Source organism: Amblyomma americanum, chromosome 7 (assembly GCF_052857255.1).
Source record: "Amblyomma americanum isolate KBUSLIRL-KWMA chromosome 7, ASM5285725v1, whole genome shotgun sequence".
In the NCBI taxonomy this organism is placed as follows: Eukaryota; Metazoa; Arthropoda; class Arachnida; order Ixodida; family Ixodidae; genus Amblyomma; species Amblyomma americanum.
In genome coordinates, this window is record NC_135503.1 from 44856775 (window position 1) to 44877744 (window position 20970).

At 45.3% G+C, this 20970-nt stretch overlaps 1 protein-coding gene across 1 annotated transcript in view; it reads right to left on the minus strand.

Annotated features, from left to right (window-relative positions):
• The window catches only part of LOC144098998 (SEC14-like protein 3), a 36496-nt gene extending 15861 nt beyond the window's left edge, over positions 1-20635 (minus strand). The window contains exons 1-5 of the mRNA XM_077631988.1: positions 20490-20635; positions 8434-8503; positions 6730-6773; positions 5131-5193; positions 3903-3996 (exon numbers count right to left, since the gene is read on the minus strand). Of these exons, the coding sequence (XP_077488114.1) occupies positions 3903-3996; positions 5131-5193; positions 6730-6773; positions 8434-8503; positions 20490-20528 (310 nt within the window). The 5' untranslated portion in view covers positions 20529-20635. The remainder of the gene's footprint in view (positions 1-3902; positions 3997-5130; positions 5194-6729; positions 6774-8433; positions 8504-20489) is intronic.
• Positions 20636-20970: the final 335 nt, after the last annotated feature.

Consider the following 20970-nt stretch of genomic DNA (forward strand, 5'->3'; position numbering starts at 1 on the left):
CTGAAAGCAAAGAGCATAGGGGATTTTTTTTTTAATTTGTGGTGTTCGCATAGAACGATCAAATAAGACGCAGCAAGAAATCTATCGGGAATGAATTTTTTTTGGTGCCTGTTACAAGCGGCGTAGGTATAAGTTCTATTCCATTCCTTTAGACTGTCCGGGAGGAAAAACATTTGCGCCAACTGCTCACATATTTGCGTCTGCTGAAGTTGGGCTTTCTATCTGCCCCAGGAAAAAAAGTAGTGCTCAGTGCAGGCGCATGTATTCTGGATCTCGAGTAATAGTTACTGAAAAAAAAAAGAAATACGGAAAACGAAGTAAGTAGAAATGGTAGTCCGAAGCGATTAGTCGACAAACCATGCATGGACTATTCGATCGACGTTGTTTTATTCATTCTCATATCAAGAAAATCACACCGGCCACTCTAAGTGACGGTTCCCGTTCCTCAAGATAAGCTGTGCCTGCTATGTTAAATATCTGTGTATGCTTTATTTTGGTGCATAAGCTATATAAGTACATATTGGTGCTTTATACGGGGTGTTTTTTAACTTTTACAGATTTTTGTTTTAAAGATTGTGAGAGATACGCCGGGGCAGTCTGCTGGCTGGATTGTAAATCAAGGCGGTCATTATGTACCTCATATGAATCAGTATTAGACGATTAATGAAATTAAATTATCTATAAACTTTCTTCATTTTGATTTCAGGCGGAAAGGTTATATTGCGAAATTGATAGCCATAAAAATCGAAGGTGAGACCTGTTTTTTAATCTTCTCAGTCGGCAACGGGGTTTGAAATATCGAACGTTAGATATAACGAATTTTGAAGCTTGTGGAGTTGGCTTTTCCGCAATACCTTATGATAAAATTGCGTCTTGCGTGTGGTATCGTCGGCGAAATCAAGTTAACTTTTTTTCACCTTCAAATGCACCAGCTGCGCCAGTATTTGATGCACAAGAAGTGAGAGAGAGGCCATTTTATAAATAATAAATCCGGGAAAGCCAACTCAACCAGTTATCAAGTGCGTATTTTTGACGTCCGATATTTTGAACCCCAATGCCGATTAAGAATATTTAAAAACAGCTCACCTTTGACTTGACGGCTATCGTTTTCTCATTTTAACCTTGCCCCCTAAAATCAAAAGTAAGAAAGCTTATTAGTACTTTTATTTAATAATTGTTTTTTTTAGTGATTCCTATGAGGTACATAATCTCCGTATTGCTGCACAATCCAGCTCAACAGATCGCACTGACGTATCTCTCACACTTTTTAAAATAAAAATTTGTATAGGTTAAAAAAAAATCACCCCGTGTAGTGTGATGGCACAGCGTTTATTAAAGCTCGAAAACATAAGGTATATAAACGCCTCTTCAGGGTGCATAAAGTTGTTTTCAATTACCGGCTACAATTATATACACGTTATAAGTGTAGCGGCTTGTAAATATTACAATACACAAATACGTGCCATCACGAAAGCCACATAAAATACTCTGGGCCTCTTGCAGTTCGTGGCCCTATACTATGAGCGAGAAATGCGGAAATCGAGGCAGACGGTCGTTTTTATGAAAATTGTAGTTGCTAGCCCGGCTTGCGGCCTCGCTTTAAAATGAGGATAGAAGGCAGGTATGTGACACAATTCTGCAGCGCGCACAACAACAACCGCAGCAGCACACACGAGACAGTTATTTGTGGAACGCAGTCAAAGCCTGTGTCCTCCATGAACAGACAGAGATCCCACGAACAGAGAACATGAACAGAGAGATAACACGGAGCACTTAAACCGACCATCAGCTAACTGACGTGGTGCATGCCATACGAAAGCTTTGTTTTTCGGAAAAGATTAATATTTTTGACCCTCACTTTTTTTTAGCTACTTCTTAGAATATCAGCGAAAAAGTCGGCTCCAACAAGTGGGCAGCGCCCAAGGTACACTGAAGCACTTACAGGTGCTTATATGCGTCGCTAAGGCGACAGTTTGCTTTGACAAGAATTCCAAAAATACAATTTCTTCATCTTGCAAAAGCGTATGTTATATATCCTTATATGTAGCGATGCTAACTGCACGCGCCATTTTTCTCGGAAAGTAGATGTGCAACCAGCGAGTCCTAGTAACCTTGCACACTCTGTGTTTCCATTTATTACACGCGGCTGTAGTATCTGAATGCAACCACAACAGGTAGGCAAAACCGTCACATTCATCAGCTAAAGTAACGAAAGCAGCCACAGCAGCGACTTGTGCGCGGCTCTTCAGTACCGGAATAGGCCTCACTTAAAATGAACTCCGGTTAACACGAATTATTAAAACCTGAAGCCAGGGGACAGTCTTTATGTTACGTCTGCGCTTCTGCATCATCTAAAACGAGCCACGAGTAAAATTAGGTATTAAAATCTGAAGATAAGGAACTTCATTTACATGCTACTCTTCAGCGACGAATTCAGTCTCGTTTTTGAAAGAACTTCGATTAAAATAAAGTACTGTATTTTGATAGTTGATGACTCCCGGCCGTGGTAAACAGGAGTTCGGCTAATGAAAGAACACCTCAGGTTGGTAGCGACCGGTGGACCTTGCACAAATGCACCATTCGTATTTGACATGGTACGCCCCTTTGGTAAATTTAAAGGTGTGTTCTTGCACTCACCAGACGTGAAATTAGATGTTTCGAATGCCCAAGGCGCGCATTGCGAGTGCTCAGTACGAAGGTCAAATACGGGAAAATAGAGAAAAGTCAGTGGAGCCAACCTATTCCGCTGTCGAAATCAATGTGCGCTGAGCATAACAGTGACGTCACAACATCGCCGCTGAGGTTGCGTGAGCGCAATGGCAACAGTGAAGGGTTGTTTTGTCAGAGGCCGCTTCGCTCACGGTCGCACATGTATGACCTCGCAGCCCGTATTAGCGATCGGAAAAACAAGGAAATTCGTGACGGGACTGCAGCGGGAGAGGATTGATGTTGCAACGCTGCGAGGGCGCAGACCAGGAAGTAGAGCCGCTCTTCGTTTGTGTTTAGCGCCGTCCCGCCATTTTTCGTCATGAATTACTGGCGAGACCAAGACGGCAGCACTGTCTACCTTCCAAAGGCCAGCGCCTAGCACACGGTGATGAGCACCTAATTTTTGAAAATTTTCTTACAAGCTTACGCGAATTTAATTCCGAGCGGCTTAAAGAAATTTCTCGCACGGTTCTTGCTATGTATGTGCTTTTGTTTGCGCTCATATTTGTTGACGTGCAGAAGCGGTGTTTTTTGCGCTGTCTAGAAAATGCAGTCTTCGGCAGATGTCAAGAAGCCACTGGACATGTACGACAAAAGCTGGCACCAGACCGATGTATTCGGTTCTATGTGGCATTATGGATCTATAGAGACTAAAGGGTGCTCTTGTCAGGGCACATAGTTTCTTAATGATCTAGAAGTCCGATGCCAATCTTCCAGGGTTCAGTGACTCTTATATTTGCAATACGAACTACACAAACGTTTACGAAACGACATTCTCGTAAGTTTTCATCGGTGTTTCATTGTTATGAAGCTCGCATATATAGCCAGCATGCGGCGGAATGGTAGCCACTTGAAGGTTTCGGACTGCCAATCCGATTGCGACAGCGGTTAAACATTACTGCAACACTTGCTTCAATGTTCAACACTTGCTTCAATGTTCAGAACTTTCTCTAGCCTGGTTGGTTATTACAACTGAACATATTTTCTTAGCGCATACTAGGGAGAAATGTGTTGCGCACTGCTACGTGTTCTTAGTTTGCGGAAAATACGTTGAATCAAAGTAAATTTCCACAATTCTTCAACGAGACTGTCCCCTGTTTTAGAAAACAAGAAAAAAAACGCACTCTACAATACGTTGCGCGCGATGTCAGCGCTTTCATAAACCAGAGTATGGTCGAAATGGCTCCGCTCACCTTTGAAGTCGCCGTTCCCGATTGGAATGTAGTATACGGGGCTGCCATCCCTGTCATGGTTGAATATTCCGCCCGGAAAGTATTGCTTCAAGATCTGCGACCAAAGAACAAATATTAGGTTGGGGCAACCTAAAAAAATTGAAAAATAATAAGCCACTGCCTGTACAGTACGCACTATTGCCAAAGCGATTCTAGCCTCGACGAGCCCTTGATATCGACGCTGTGAGCGCAAAGGGGCTCAATGCCCGCAAGGCTGTCGAGTGTGACACCATGAAGTGCGTTTGACTGCAGGCAGGTCTGCTAGCAGATGCGGGAACTAATTAGACATCAGTCCTGGCTAGGCTATCAGAGGCGAAATCGCAACAAGGCTCTGTCATGATGCGTGCAAGCTGGCGTAATGAAAGTTATGCAAGTTAATTTTGTTACTCAACCTTAGATTACTGAACCTTAAATGAGGTGAGCTAATTGAGGTGACGGGTCAAAAGGCAAATGACTTCTGCCTGACGAGGCCCCGCCACCCGTACTCTGCTCAGCAGGATGACATAACAGTACCATAACCATAAATTCTGGGCAAAAGCATTTTTGAACGGGAAACCATTTTTAAACACTCATATAATGCAAGATTCCACTATGACAATCAACATAATCTGCAGATCCCCCGACGGCACTCTTCATTTTTTTCTTCTTTTAACGTTTTTGCTATCGTCAATAGTGTTCCTCCATTGGTTTCCTAAGAAACTTCTCGATGCGACTGATGAAAACAGTTTAAGAGAAAGATTTTTCTACATATCAGAATAATAGTTCATTACCTTCAATATTACCGTAAAAATATCTTAGAATTTTGCAATTTTCAAAATTTTTGTCCGAAATTGCTGGACATGTTTGCAATACGACATACAATTTATACACAAGTAAACAATGATGCACGAAGCAGGAAATTAGACAAAATCGTCGTATACTATTACATCTTTAGAAGAAACAAAAGCAAGAAACAGAGCCAATAACATTTCAACGCAAACAAAAAGGTAATACGTATTTGTGGAGAAGAAAATGCAGAAAGGGATTATGGGAAACATGTACCGACGTCACAGTGGCGGCCATTTTGTGATGCAAGTAGCGTGGAGAAAGGCTGCAGGCATATCTAATCGGCTTATCGCCACCTGCTGTAGCTGCTCGATGTACCACAAAATGGCGCCCGTTACGTCATTTGAATACTTCAGATACTCACAGGGTGCCACTCATACCGCTCGATTATGGTGTCGATCTTATTCTCTTCTCTCCAAAGCAGGTTCTGTCGAGAGAGCAACAGACAGTTTTTTCTGTGCGTATTCGATCAAATACAATTCTATGCGACCAGACAAAAATGATACATTATATTCGTTCATTATTTTTAAGACACCCCAATTCAGTAATGTTGACGTAAACAGATAGGCTTACTGGATTCTGTCCTCGCGCATTTATTCCTGTTATCGAAGTCTGAGCAGCATGTGTTGCTTTGCTGCTGGCAAAACTGCAGCTGTACAAAAGCGCTGATTATCTCTCAGGTCATCTCTCTAGTTGCTTTTGGCCTGCACCTTTCTGTATTCTCTAGTTCTGTGCCATGGATTTCAATGTTCAACTGGTTCTTCATGGTAGAGCAGTAGCGTTATTTTCTTCAGGCAGGGCCCTTATACCGGGTGTTACAAGGAAGACTAAGTAATTTTCAAAAATAGGATTTTTGATGTATAAATATGGGTTTCATGGCATGGTTATGCTAGGGTTGGCGGGCACCAGAAAACAGGTGAATCATATTAACTAGTAAGCTGGTTAACAACTTCCAGTAGTTAACTTTCTAACTATTGGAGATAGGCGCCTCTAGCTGTTCGCAATCGCAAGCTGACGTCCGCAGGTCAGCACAAACATTACAGGGCGTTGCTGATAGCATCACTGCATTTTTCATAACACGCGAATGATCATACGCCGCCGAAACCATACAGCCACCAAGCAATGCATTCTGCGTCTCAAGAAATTCCGGGCAGGGTGATTTAATCGTTAAACTTTGTTTAGTTTTACCAAGGCCGAGAAAAGCGACTGTTAGATCCGATACGTCGAGAAACGACATCGCACGCTGATCCATTCTTCCATCGATTGTCCCTATGTCACACTAGACCTGACTCTTTCAAAGCACTAGACTAACATAACTAGACATAATTTGACGGTATAGAAAGATGAGATCCTTGACAATAGAAAACAAAGTGAGCAAGGGTTACTGACGATGAACTACAGCTACAGGCGATGAACAGACTTCAATAATGGACATGCTTAAGCAGCAGCAATCTCAGCGCGTTATCTGTACTTGACTGAGTGCTTCGTTAGTGTATGTTCTACTGCAATAAATGCACTGCATCTCGGCTAGTTCGCGTACTAAAGAAAGTAAGCCAGATTTGCACTGAAAGCTTGAACCTCTGTCCTGGGCGCATCAAGTGCAAAGTTTAACTTCGCGAAGTCAATAATTATTCCCGTGTTCATCAAAATAAAAATAAAAACGAAACTATCCCGTCTTTTTCCCTTTGCTCTTAGATATACTGACCTCAAAAACCACTTTTTTTTTTCCTTTTGGACAAATCAAGGCGTTTAACAACAACAACCTCGAATAAGCGATACGAATATTTCTGCGAATAACCTCGGCTACAAGAAAACGAAAGGTCGATTGCAGAAATCTCTACGGTGAAGTTGCTTCGGCAGTGTAAGGGTTCCCTCAAGGGCGCGGAAGTTTTACGTACAGGGACACCGCGAGCGCCAGTTCCGGCATTCCCTCCTCTCCCTCGTTTCCCTCACCCCTCCTCACCTTGCGCAGCAGGTCTCCGGCCTTGGCCACGTCGAGGTCTCGGGCTGCGAACGGCACGAACCAATTAGGAAGCCATCCACGTGGACGTTTGTCTCGTGCACTTATTTCCGAGTCTGCTTTCGGCGGCTTTGTTCGGAGCACTCTTTCGTAACTCATAGCCCGCTCATAGACGTCGCCAAGCAGCTGCTTTGAACCAGGTCTACGCATTGTCTCACAACGCCTCGCACAGTTCCAAGGCAGCCTTCACCGAGCAAACTAAACAATACATTTGCGAGTTCGGAAGCTGAACTTGTGTTTACGAGTATGAAAGTTTCGGATAGTTTGTCTAACATGATTCTATTAAAGGACTATAGACACCTAATTTTATTGCGCTTTTTTTCCTTCAGACGATGCGTTAGACATTATAATACATGGATTACCGGTTGGTATTTGCTAACAACAACTTAATAATTACTAATTTAATTTCTTCTCTCATGCTGTTTCGGTTCCGGTTTCATCGACCGAACGACAACTGTGACATCAAGTTGGCATTTTGGTCACGTGATGCACTATAAAAACTGTAATATAATTGCTGATATATAGTTTTAATTCACTATAACATTTAATCCAGCCTCTTTCAAGACCTGGAATAACAAAAATATGACATGTCAGCGATTATATTACAGTTTTTCTAGTGGATCACGTGACCAAAACATCAGCTTGACATGACAGTCGTCGATCGGTCGATGAAACCGAAACCGAAACACCGTCGAGAACAAATTCAGCTATAAATTAGTTAGCGGTCGTACACGAATACCGTAGGGAGCTTAATGTATAAGAATGTATAACGCATCGTTCGAAAGAAGAAAGCGCGCAAGCAAAAATTTGGTGGCTTTTGTCCTTTAATAAAGGATCGTGGCGAGACAGACAAGGGGGTATGGAGGACATAGACCAAGAGCTAACTTTATTTTTAGTAGCCCAACCGTAGCCTCTTCGATGTTTCTGCGCGTTGCCATTGTGCAAAAACCGAAGAGCGAGGATTGAACAAGCCGTGATAAAAGCAAACCACGAAAAAGGGGCAAAGTCGTGCGCAGTAAGAAGTATTAAGCCAGTAAGTCACAGCACAGGACGCGAAAACAAAATGAACTTAACTCGAGAGCACTACGCAGTTATTATCGGTGAGGAGCAACGTCATTGTCAAAGGGTTAAAGCGAGCTCCTAAACCAAGTGCTCCCGAACTTATTCACACTCAAGCTGAAACTCATGGAGATTTCCAGCATCGCAGAGGGCAAGGGAAAGTATGTTTAGACCATGATAACGTAAGCAAATGCCCTAAAATCCACGTTAACTGGTTTCAACTAATTTCTTTAGTCAGTTCATAACGCAACTAAAGTCGCCCTTTTTTACCGTAGGCAACCATCGTCAATGCCGCATCGACGTGAAAGCAACCTAAATGTTCAGGTTTTTACGTTCGTATTCTCGGAGCCTTCGTACACGGCAGCAGTATGTTTTCGTCCTATAGCAGAGGGAATGCGTCTTTGAGGAACGCAGTTTCCTTACACGGTGGCGGCATAACAATTCATTATTCAGACGGCGTCCTAGCAGCAAGGTCAATTTTCACTCAGCCTTGTTTCTAAGCCCACTATTTCTTTCCTGCCTTTCGCGCGATATGTATGCGGTAGGCGCGTTGACTAACTTGACTTGTAAGAAACAAGCTTTACTCACCTCGGAGCCATCGCAGCAGATAGGCGTCAGTGAACTGCTCTTGCCACACATCTTGCAAGGTCACCTTCAGCTGCGTAAGCCAAGAAGAAATCTCTAATAATTAGTAAAGGGTGGAGACGGAAACATCAGTGAATAGCAGTCAGAAGATGCTTTTGCCAGGGTCATTTGCTCGTGCGTAAATTGAGCGATAACTTCGTAACTACAACTTGCTTTCCTTATGCACCTTAACCAGCATCTTGCTATGCAGCTTAAAATACTTATTGTTTTAATGTGATGATTCGGAAGTAGTGCTTTAATTAGCTATGTGGAATTGAGCATCGCTTCGCTTTTGGGCGGATCGCGAATGCTTCGCGGACGACTTAAGTAGCCGTTGGGAGCTTATAGTGCTTAGCTTATCATGTTAACGACCCCCTATCTGATTGGTGCACCTGCGACTGACGTCATAAGGCAAGAGACAGCCTGCGCTGTAATGACACATTCTTCATCCCGTCGCTTTCGATTCTTGTTTCAACTTTCTCGAGAATGGGTTCGCAAGGATCGGATTATACTCTCGTGTACATAACGCGTGTGTGTTTGCGGCGCGGTGCACAAGGTGTTACACATGATAATCTTTGCGCAACTAAAATATGGCCTGGAGTGCGTGGACCACGTAGATTTTCCTCCAACTTCAAGATTTCTAGATGTTTCCTTCAGCAATGAGCACGGGCCGAGCTTAAACCGGGCATTCTTGTGTTTTGACTTTGACTTGAGGCGGTCGCAGAGGCCAAGGGAAATAACTGTCTGGAACACAGTCTCCAGGTGCGAATTCCATGATTCGAAATCACTTCCCCAGGTTTACATTTTTTATGTTTAATTTTGGATGTGCGTGTGGTCTCCTCGCTTGAGACGCGGAAACAAACATTTTAGTGCTTTATGCCGCGCTACGATTTCCTCCTCATTATGACGTAAACGAGGTTGAAGTGAGTGATCCGGAAAGCAGCACAGATGCTGCTAATATCTGAAGCGTTACCAGTTTTGGATAGTAAAGAAAGAAGTCGGAAGCGGGCGAAACGACGAAGAAGAGATTCTAGGATCGGCAGCTTATTAAAATGATGACTAGCTAACAACAAATCACAGACTATGTTGCGTTCTTGAACTGTTCCAAGTAGGAACGCTACAGTATTTCTGGCGCAGCCAACAGGATTTGAGCCGGCGCGGGAAAATTTGACTTCGATACATTTTGACTACCATCAATTCTCTTTTTTCTTCCTACTGTCTCTTTAGCAGCGTCCTAGTGAATGTGCTCCCAAACATAATCCCTTTCGCCAGGACACCGACTATTGTAGCGCTGGGTATACCTCCGGCAAAGCCGTGACGGTAGCGTAAATGCCAACGGAGGCCGCACGATAACGTAACCTCCGGCAGCGAAGGGCGTCCTCGAGGAAAGTAATGGCAGTGTTTTCTTTGCTCGGCTGCTTCGTTTCACCTTCGGAATACCGGATTTACTCCAGGCTGACAGCAGTCAATGAAAACCTCGGCTCCTGGGCGGAACGATAAAAGCGCTCCAGAAGGAGAAATTTGCACTTTCGATCTCTATTCAGGGTAGCGTACTTGGGCCTATTCACGGTACGTTGCCTTCCACGGGGAGTGTGATAACGGAGGACAACGATTAATGAACGATGTCGATCTTGTGTCCTCTACGGGCTCAGTGGTGAATGAGGAGGACCAGAAATGGATGACTGACTTTAAGCGGAGTGGTACTATGCACTATCGGCGACTATGTCAACCATGTTTTTAAACTGAAAGAAGGAAAATATTGTGAGCTATTTTAAGTGGCCTTAAAATCAACTATGTGTGCGTGTGTGGTCAACCAAGTGCTTTTCTCACGCACTTTTTGTAAGGTCGCGCAATTCATTTTATAAATTATCTCGACTCCTTTGTAAGGTCGCGCAATTCATTTTATAAATTATCTCGACTCGTCCACTTGCGATAACTGACGCTACGCTACTCGAAATGCTGAAATTTTTATTTACACACAGTGTGCATGCTGCAGACTTGTGAAGTAGATTTCTAGGTGGAACATTATTTAAGTTCGTAGGGAAACGCACATGACATTCATTCTGCACAAAAGCTGCGCCTGTCACTATACTAACCTATGTCGTAAGGAAACCCTTTTTAGAAGAATATGGAACATACGGACAAAGTATATTTATTTTCCAAGTCGTTCAAAACACGCAAGTCATCTAAATGGCTTCTATTCTGTGTCGGCCTTTTTCTACATTCTGAATTATTTGAAGCTAAGAGCGCTTATTTGTTGCACACTGGTGTGGTCCCTCCCTATACAAAGCTGTAGCTCTCTCAGGTCGTTTTCGTTCAATGGCGCTTCTTATTTAAAACTCTGCAACATTGCTTGTTGAAAACGGCGCATGCGGCAATGGGAGTTTGGCCTGCGTGCCACAATGATCGCTAGCTCGCAAGTCCGATGTTAAAACAAACTGTGCGTGCTGTTTCGAGTGCAGAGTATCACCAGCTTTCAAACCTAATGTTACCGCGATGAGAATTGAAGTAGCACGCTAAGAAGCAGTATACTGCAGTTTGTTTGCAACGAAGGAATTATGCATGCAACACAGAATCACCTTTCTCCAGAGCATTTCTGCGAATCAATAAATCAACAAATCAATCAATCAATCAATCAATCAAATTAACAAGCGAGTAATCATATATTCAATCATTTTATTTTAATATTTAATAAATTCGGTCATTTGAGCAGATGACTCATCAGCTGAGAGAGCGGTGAGCTTCAGGATCGTGTAGCACAAAAATAATGTCACATAGAGAGAGAGAGAGAGAGAGAGAGAGAGAGAGAGAGAAAATAAGCCATTTCCGACGTTTTATTAGTTTTTACATACTGCATTCGTAACTTTGCAAATATTTATTCACCCTGTCTTTAATATCTGTTACCAGCTCAGCTTACATATACTCGACGTAAACAATTTGCGAAACTATAGACAAGAAGTACGCCATTTGTATATTCCTAACAGAATTTTAGCGACCTGGTTACTTTAATAGCTCACTGCTGTTTTCGGCCCCACATTTTCAGTGATCGCCGTGCGCATGGAGGCAGTAGCGTGGCCTAATTTCACGCACCAGGAGAGGCCCTCTACCAGGCAAATAAAACAATATGTTTATCAGATTCCAAGTCGAAATACAAGTTGAATCAACATCAAAGGCAATATTTTCATGGCCTTATGGCCGAAAAGAGATTAAAGTAATTTGGTCCTTGAGTACGAGTTAAAAGCTTTCATCCATGCGAGTATACACTGTTAGTACGTGTGCATCCTTAGCACTAGGCATCGGCTAAAAAGAGAAGAGAATGACATTTCTTAAGCCAAGTAAAGTGTGACTAAAACAATGTATTAGTCTGGAACTGCGGGCTGTTGGAACTGTTTAGCAAGGTTCCACTTAAATGGTACAGCTGAGCTTTTACCTGCGTGTGCTGGGTTTCTTGTTCGTGCTTGGCGTAAAAAAAACAACAACAACCGGAGCGCAAAAGCAGGGACGTAGAGAGAAGGCAGGACTGCCGTAGTCCTGCCTCCTCTCTGTGTCCTTGTCATTGGTTTGCACCTTTCTTTCTTGTCACAAAGGTATACCTGCAGCCCGTATACTAGAGCAACAAGCCTCTGCAGTGAGTCGCACAAAAAAGAGCATTACACAGTTAATGGGAAGAAATAAAATGCGACGAAAATTACAGGGTTGTGAAGAGAGCTTCATACAGTTGCAAAACAATTGAACTGTCGATGACGCGAAGCACAAGCTGCCACAGCTTACGGGTAGCTGGAGTGTAGCGGTAGCGCTTCTTTTTTTTATTTTATTGCGGCAGCATACCTTCTGGCATTAAGAAGTACAGGTGGCCGCAGAGGGCCAATACGAAACACGGGAGTTGTGAAAAAGCCGTTTGCACTTTGCTCTCGGCGTCCTTGTTACGAAAGGCTCCGCCGTAGGCTGAGATTTCGAAAGACGCGTGAAGTGACAACACACTGAAGCAGCTCGGGAAAAATGCATTCAGCTCGTAAAAGTGGTGCCTTGCATGGACGCGAATTTCCACGTTCACGTTACACGTCTGGAAAAAAAAAAAACAGCGCACCTTTAGACACGGACTGAGGCAGATATAACGACACAGCGTCTGCCTCAGTCCGTGTCTAAAGGTGCGCTGTTTTTTTTTTCTCCAAATATGAGCTACCAACTAGCCCGTTTGACCACCCTTGCACGTTAAACGTTGCACGTTATGTGCGCGTGCAAAGTTTAAACGCCGGGGTTGGATCCCCAGTGCCGCCGGGTACCCACCGGTGATACAAAGTGGGTATAAGCTTTCCCGTGGCCTGGTGCTCGGCTTCTTTAGGGTGAAAATGCTTGGGAAATGGGTCTTTGACCCCACCTTGATAAATGGAAAATACCTGGTGCCATGGCGCTCTATGGCCGTAGATGCCCTTGCGCCATAAAAACCGATAGTCATCATAATCATCAACGTTTAAACGCGGCAAGGTACAGGCTAGAAGGAAACCACAAAACGATGACGCCGCCTCATTCTTGTTTACGAGATTGTCCCCGCCGCGCCGGCCTTTGTCAACTTAAGTTATCGGCAAGACACGGAAGACCATAACGGACGTGTGAGATACACTCCCAGGCAGGTCATATGATATTGCGCTGCCCTTACGCTGAGGGGAAGGACAGTCTCATATCTTCTTCCGTATCGTCACTGGCTGTCCTCTTTTTTTACTAGCCCAGAATGGAGATACGACGTCTGCTGCCCCGACTTCGGTGGCCAGATGCGTTGCGACATCATGGCTCGCCATTATGGAATCAAGACACTCGCTCTGGAAGGTAGGCGCAGACGCCATTCCAGACTGCCCAAGACCACACGGATGACAAGGCTGGGGATTCCCCGATCTGATTAGATGCACTTTACGCCCAAATAACACTCATTAGCGCGACGTCACTGAGTGGTATGCGATGTATGTCGTGGTCACCTAAATCCTTGGAAGAATTCCGTCACACAACAATCATTATTATTATGGGTATACGTCGGCACTTGAAGAAGGAAAGTCGTTCAAGTACAGTAGATAGGGAGCCTCAGCAGCTAAAATAAACTGCTTCATTCTATGAAGGAGTATATGAAAGAGACGTTATTCCGCGTTTATTATTTTCGTTAAACAATTGCAGTCGTCCGCTTCGCGAATGTCCAAAGTATTCATCAGTGCCGGGCATTTGCGACGTCCAACTCCAGCGAAACTTCACCGGCCGGCCACAAAGGGAAGCAATATTTCGCTAGTGGCCACGACAAATTCTCGGGCAAATTTCCTTCATTCGGCGTTGCTGGAACTTATCATTATGCAGATCCATGAGGCCACCAGCTAATGCACTGAAATTGTCGCAAATATATCTATAGGGCATGCCTGCACACAGGACTTATCGGCGTATTGCTTTCTCGTGCTCGTCTGCCGGGACCGCTCGATGCGATGCATGCAGATCGGCTGTTCCACGCTTGCAATTAAGCGCATAGCGTGAAAGAGTAGGAAATAACATAGGATAAGCTGGGAAGGACGGCCGACCGAGCAAGGAGGAGGAAAGCTACGTGCGCACCGCGAACAGTCAAAAGCACATACACAGCCGCTGAAGAAAACCCCGCTTGCATAAGGTCAGCTCCTCGTCTAGCATATGCATAGACGGTGGCGCCGTGTGCTAAGAGCGAAGACGATAACCCAGCTGACGACGGAGATTAAGTGACAAAGGTAGGAAACCACGAAAGGCGAAACCGGCTCGAGCAACGAGCTTAGCGCACTTGGAAAACGAGAGGACAGGGGCGGGCAAGCTTGGGGGATGTTTGTTTTTCGATTCGCAAGCGGGACATAATAATAATAATAATAATAATAATAATAATAATAATAATAATAATAATAATAATAATAATAATAATAATAATAATAATAATAATAATAATAGTAATAATAATAATAATAATAATAATAATAATAATAATAATAATTGGTTTTGGGGGAAAGGAAATGGCGCAGTATCTGTCTCATATATCGTTGGACACCCGAACCGCGCCGTAAGGGAAGGGATAAAGGAGGGAGTGAAAGAAGAAAGGGAGAAGGAGGTGCCGTAGTGGAGGGCTCCGGAATAATTTCGACAACCTGGGGATCCTTAACGTGCACTGACATCGCACAGCACACGGGCGCCTTATCGTTTTTCCTCCATAAAAACGCAGCCGCCGCGGTCGGGACATCTGCTGTTCACTGTTTCCTGGTAGAAGATGGTGGGCACTGCCGAGCGCTAATAAACTCAGTGTAGTAAATGAGGCGTGACTCCTTGGTCCTCGAAGACCACTGCCCTAAGTGCAGGAACGCATCGCTGTCATGCATGATGGCACGCGCAGCCTTTTCAGCTGTGACTCATGTTGAAGGACTGCTTCGCTGCGCGTAATGAATACGGCGTGTTTCATCAGCCGATTCTTGTCGTTGCCTGAGACCACAACTGTGATGACGAGGTTACGCCTATCTTAAATAACCAGGCTCGAATTAGTGCTGGCGCGTCACAAATACTGTTTTGAGCGAAAATTTACATGCCTTTTTGTTTACTGAATAGAGGACGTGAGGACGCTGCGTTAGATGCCCAGTCCAGCACGTTGTACTTAAGAGGGTGCTTACATCGTGGTTTTGACAAAATGGTGAAGCTTCGATAAAGAGAATCGTCAGAGCTATGTGTTAATAAACTTCGAGTCTTTCTGCTTTCGCCGGCTGAAGTTACAGCTCATTGCACAGTGTAAGCAGCACTAAGTCTCAGTGGTCTAGAGCTAGACTTTGGTCATATTTATTGGCAAGAACTGGCGAATGTGTCTCTACGATCTGTGTTTCGGTGACCGCTCCACACCGTAAACTACGGACACTGAACCTAGAAGAATTATCGATGTGACAATAATAAAAAGCGAACAATACTAGAACAACCACTGTCACCGTGGGCTCGGGAAAGTAATCAGTGCGAAGTCTAGGGCATCTACTTATAGTAGAGCTCATAGTTACGCTTGATAGCCCGTTATCGGTGTTTCTACTCGGCTGCGGAAATTTATTATATCGAATTTTGATACAATAGAATCGGAGTTTAATTTGAATCAAGCTTTAAGATTCTTAGCAGAACGGGTGCACAGACCGCAAAACCACACTGGAGTCAATAGAGACAGCGGTACTTCACCACACAGCACAACTGGCATTTTCTTCTCATTCTTGTCGGTGGAATAATTAGGCACTGTACCTATGCGCCTGCGGTGTGCATTCTGCCTACTTCCCTGTGAAATTTTCAAAAATACAGTTCATGGGATAGTTAATAAAATGCTTACAGACTTTCTATACACTGCCTAAAGAAATTAATTGGAGTGATGGCAGCAAGACCCGATTTGCTGGTATTTTGTAGGCAGTGTCGTCTTATGGCATTGATGACAGTTTCCACTAAAAAAAACATTACACACGCAGAAGGTTATTGACATTACATCTGTTTAAATTAAGCTTGAACTGATCACAATGAATTATGATTCTTAGACAGTCGCTGCTTAGCGATAGTAGGCGCAAAGTGTAGGAACAGGCACAATCTGCACGAGACACACGCATGCGCAAGAGCTTTAAGCACCACCCAATCCTGAACGGGTTTCATTTGTAATGTATTTATTTCAATATAAGAAAAGTGGCTTCCTTTCCGAATGCTGTACATATGGAGTCGGCGACCGAGTTCTGGCAGTAATATGCTATATATAAAACGTATTACGGTGCTTACTGGGCGTCCGAAGATGGAGTTTTTTCGTTTCGAGCCAGCAACCCTGTGCATTAACGATGCAGTGCTGCCGCGTAGTGAGTGCGAGCGCGTAGTGGAAGACCGACTCCACATCACCACAGCTCTTTGTTTCCATACACACTTTTGAGCTGCAGAACCACGAGATTAACGAAATACAGTTTTTTTTTTCTTTGCTATGCTTACACAGGGTGAAAGGAATGCTGCGACAGCAAAAATAAATGAGCAGAAAGCGCGAAGCACGAAGGTATGAAGGACGTAGCAATGCATTTGTGTCATTCCGAGCACATCTTCGGAAGCAGCTGCGGATAGCTACTACATGTTTTTCTTCTGCAGGTTTAGGGAAACAATCAGTATTCAAGCGGTGATCGTCTAAAGGCGAGGTTGATTCTAAGGTTGATTCTAACCCTTGGGGATGTGTCTGAATGGCAACCGTACAATTTACAGCAGAGGAAAAATACATTGAGTAAGCTGCCAAAAATGCCATTATAGAGGCATGTGTCTAAGCAAGCTCATAAGAAATGTGAATGGCGCAGAGGAGCGAAAACTAGGAGACAGAAAGAGAGTGAAAACCTCATGCGTCAAAACAGCGCTCACAATACAGCACAGCGACAAAACAGCACAGGGAAAAAAGAGCACGCGTCAAAACAGCACGTCGGACAAAACGACTCAGTGACAAAACAGCACAGCGGAAAAACAGAATGATAAGTGTGTTTCCAACGTCCACCCAGGAGCTCAACTTTGCATTTCCGAGGTCTTTTAGTTTAACTTCAATCTAGCTATTGGTCCACTTGCCAATTTGAAAATAAATTTCAGCGTGCTTCTGCGTCAGCTGCATGGGTCAAATCCAGCTTTCGTTATGGTGCACATTTGCAGCACTTTCCTTCAGAATAATAATAATTGGTTTTTGGGGGAAAGGAAATGGCGCAGTATCTGTCTCATATATCGTTGGACACCTGAACCGCGCCGTAAGGGAAGGGATAAAGGAGGGAGTGAAAGCAGAAATGAAGGAAGAGGTGCCGTAGTGGAGGGCTCCGGAATAATTTCGACCACCTGGTGATCTTTAACGTCCACTGACATCGCACAGCACACGGGCGCCTTAGCGTTTTTCCTCCATAAAAACGCAGACGCCGCGGTCGGGTTCGAACCCGGGAACTCCGGATCAGTAGTCGAGCGCCCTAACCACTGAGCCACCACGGCGGGGTCCTTCAGAACCAGATCAAAGGTTGTAACTTAAAGCCAGCGCTCACCGAACATTCCAAACACACTACCGCACACGTGCCATTGTTCTCAGGATGACAGAAATTGCTGCCCAGTCACTAGCAGCGGGACTTTAATCGCCTGTACGAGAAAATTCACGTCGTCCGCTGCTCTGGCGAACGTCGAAGGTACAACACACTTTGGAGCGCGGGTAGGTAACTACGAATGCCGTTGCTATGCTCCGAAACAACGGCATCGGTGATCCAGTGGTCCTGGCACTGGGCTGCTGACCACAACGTCCCAGGATAGAACTCCAGCCAAGGCACCAGCGTTTCGATGGAGGCAAAGCGTAAGAGGCGCCCGTGCGGTGTGCGATGTCAGCGCACGTCAAAGAGCCCCAGGTGTTCGCATTACTTTTCTCCTTTCCTTCTTTCACTGCCTTCTTCAAACCTCCCCTCACTGCTCGGTTTAGGTGCCCACCGAGAGCGCGACAATCATAATTGGTTCTTGGGGAAAGGAAATGGCGCCGTATCTGTCTCATATATCGGCGGACACCTGAACCGCACTGTAAGGGAAGGGATAAAGGAGGGAATGAAAGAAGAAAGAAAAAAAAGAGGTGCCGTAGTGGAGGGCTCCGGAATAATTTAGACCACCCGGGGATCTTTAACGTGCACTGACATCGGACAGCACACGGGAGCCTTAGCGTTTTGCCTCCATAAAAAAGCAGCCGCCGCGGTCGGGTTCGAACCCGGGAACTCCGGATCAGTAGCCAAGCGCCCTAACCACTGAGCCAACGCGGCGGGGCGACAATCACTGCCGATTTCATTTTCTCGTAAAATGTTTGCATTTTTTGTTTTACATTCAAACCCCATAGAACCCTAACAGAGCTCCATCTCTCTCTGATATCTCACAAATGCGTAGCGTTCGTAGGGAATCGGGCAGTGCACAACATTTTGCAGTGGAATGAAAGGTGTGAGTGCGAGGCGAAGCCTTCCAGATGTGAACGTGTGGTAGACTCGAGGACGCGTGAGTAGCGCGCTTGTGAGAGTCATCGCTTCGAGCTCGTATCCTTTCCACTCAACTGCGTGAAGTTAAGAGGAGAGGTATACAAGGAAAACTGCGGCATGTGCGCTCTTTAAATGCACACCAGATGAGTATTTCACACCCCGTCTGCCTTGCCAGAAGTCGAGCCCGCGCCAGAGACGCGTCGCTGGGCCGGATATTCTCGCGTTCCCTCCGAGATTAGACGACCGGCAGAAACCACCACCGCAAAGGTCCGGATAGCGTGCTCCTACACGACTCATTGCTCGTACGGGGCTGTGCAGGCAGAGTTTCCTGAGCCGCTATTGCAGCTAATTATACAAATGTTATTAATGATCAAACTGTCGAGGTATAGCTGCAGTTGCTTAGACATGCGGGTGTCACGAAATCAGTTCACTGTGCGTTCACTGTGGAAGAATTAACGCTATACAAGAAAACGGCTGTGCATCATCATCATCATAATCATCATCCTGACTACACCCACTGCTAGGCAAAGGACTCTCCCATTTCCCTCCAATTAACCCTGTCATTTGCCGGCTGCGGCCACCATATCCCCGCAAACTTCTTAATCTCATCTGCCCACCTAACTTTCTGCCACCCCCTGCTACGCTTGCCTTCTCTTGGAATCCACTCCGTTACCCTTAAGGACCAGCGGTTGTCTTGCCTTCGCATTACGTGGCCTGCCCAGGCCCATTTCTTCCTCTTGATTTCGACTATGATGTCATTAACACGCGTTTGTTCCGTAACCCACCCTGTCCGCTTCCGGTCTCTTAACGTTACAGCAATCATTTTTCTTTCCATGGCTCGCTGCGTTGCCCGTAACTTAAGCTGAACCCTTTTCGTTAAGGACAACACAGCTTTACGTCACAGGTCTAATATCGGCATCGCTATCAATCTCTCTCTGGCGCCTGACGTCCGTCACGAAAGTGTTAAAGGCCGGCCCCATTGAAAAGAAAGAAAAAAGAAAGAGAGAAGGAAAGAAAGAAATAAAGAAAGAAGGAAAGAAAGAAAGAAAGAAAAGAAAAGGCTTCGCCATACACATGCTTGAGCGGAAACGATCACCGAATTCCATCGAATTCCACGAATGCCTGCTGTGCTCACCGACGGGCCTAAATAATTCTCCGGCGACGATTAAACAACTGTCACGGTGGAGAGGCAACAGTGATGTACAGCATATCTGCTACGGAAATGCCACGCTTACACGCGCTCATATGGGCCACGTTCTTCGCGTGTTCTTCGAGCTGTGATGATCCGCCGCAGTGGAGCGCCGACCTGCTTACATTTGATCGCTTGATCGTACAAATGAGATGTTGCCAGTAGTTCAGTCCCTTTCGAGGATGCTCAGTCGCTTTCCTGCCCATTACAGGCCGGGGCACTGCACTCTGCGTCACGAATATTGGAGGCGCGGGGCAGTTCTCTTTGCCTCTCCATGCACATATGAATCGTTGACAGTTTCACTTTCAAACACTAAACTCGCCCTTTCAATAGCATTCCCCGTCTGATGTCTTAATATACGTCTTAACACACGTACGCATGTCTTTTCAGTTCATCTCGTTCCCGCTAGGCTTTGCTATCATGGTCATAGCGCGAAAGTAGTCGACGCTAGCAAAGAAACAATACTTTTTCCTGTGTTTGCTATAGCACCGACGCTTTTTGTGCTCTAGCGGCGACCACTCTTGTACCGAGTCGCCAAACAGTTAGTTAGTTTGTTAGTTATATTAAGTTTAATGGCGCAAAAGCAGCTAAGGCTATGATGTGCCAAGCACAGGCTTCGAGTGTCCTGTGGATAATGTACAGTTTTTAATACCTACAATTTGTTTAAAGCGCTAGCTTCCTTGAGAAATTTAAACAAAGAAGTTCTGCACTCTACTCACTGCGTCGCACGAGCGAACAAAGCTATATTCTTTCGTTTGATGTCACACAACATTCGTCCGGCATTCCAATGCTGCTTGCTAGAACCGATCGTTGTCGTCCGTATCGAAGCCCCCAAAACTCACCTGTTCGAGAGCGCGCGCCTCCTCCGCGTCGGCAGCCATGTCCGCTACTTGTGGCGTTGTTGTTATGACTGCCACACGCTGCGATACGACTTTAAGGGGGCAACGCCACTGCCGTTGCGACTCTGAGCGCGTCCTCCCCTCCTCTCCTCAAACGTGTTCCCGACGGCGTCCCTTTCGTCTCCTTGGCAGCGCGCGCCGCTCGTCGGCCGAGCGGAGAAACGCGACAACGCACGGTTCAAGGCTGGCCTCCACTGTTGTGCTGCAGGGCGTTTTCGGTGACGTGCCTGTCCGCGGCAATAACTTGACACGCTGAGTGGTCTGTAAATAGGAGGACGGGAAGGGGGGGGGGGGGGCAGCCCAGTGGAGAAAACGAAAAACATCCCGGTTCTTATGCAGTCGTTTCATTGATACACTTCGTTTTTTTCTCTCTTTAGTTGTAGCTATTTTATTCTTTCTGAGAGGGGGGGGGGGGGGGGACTTT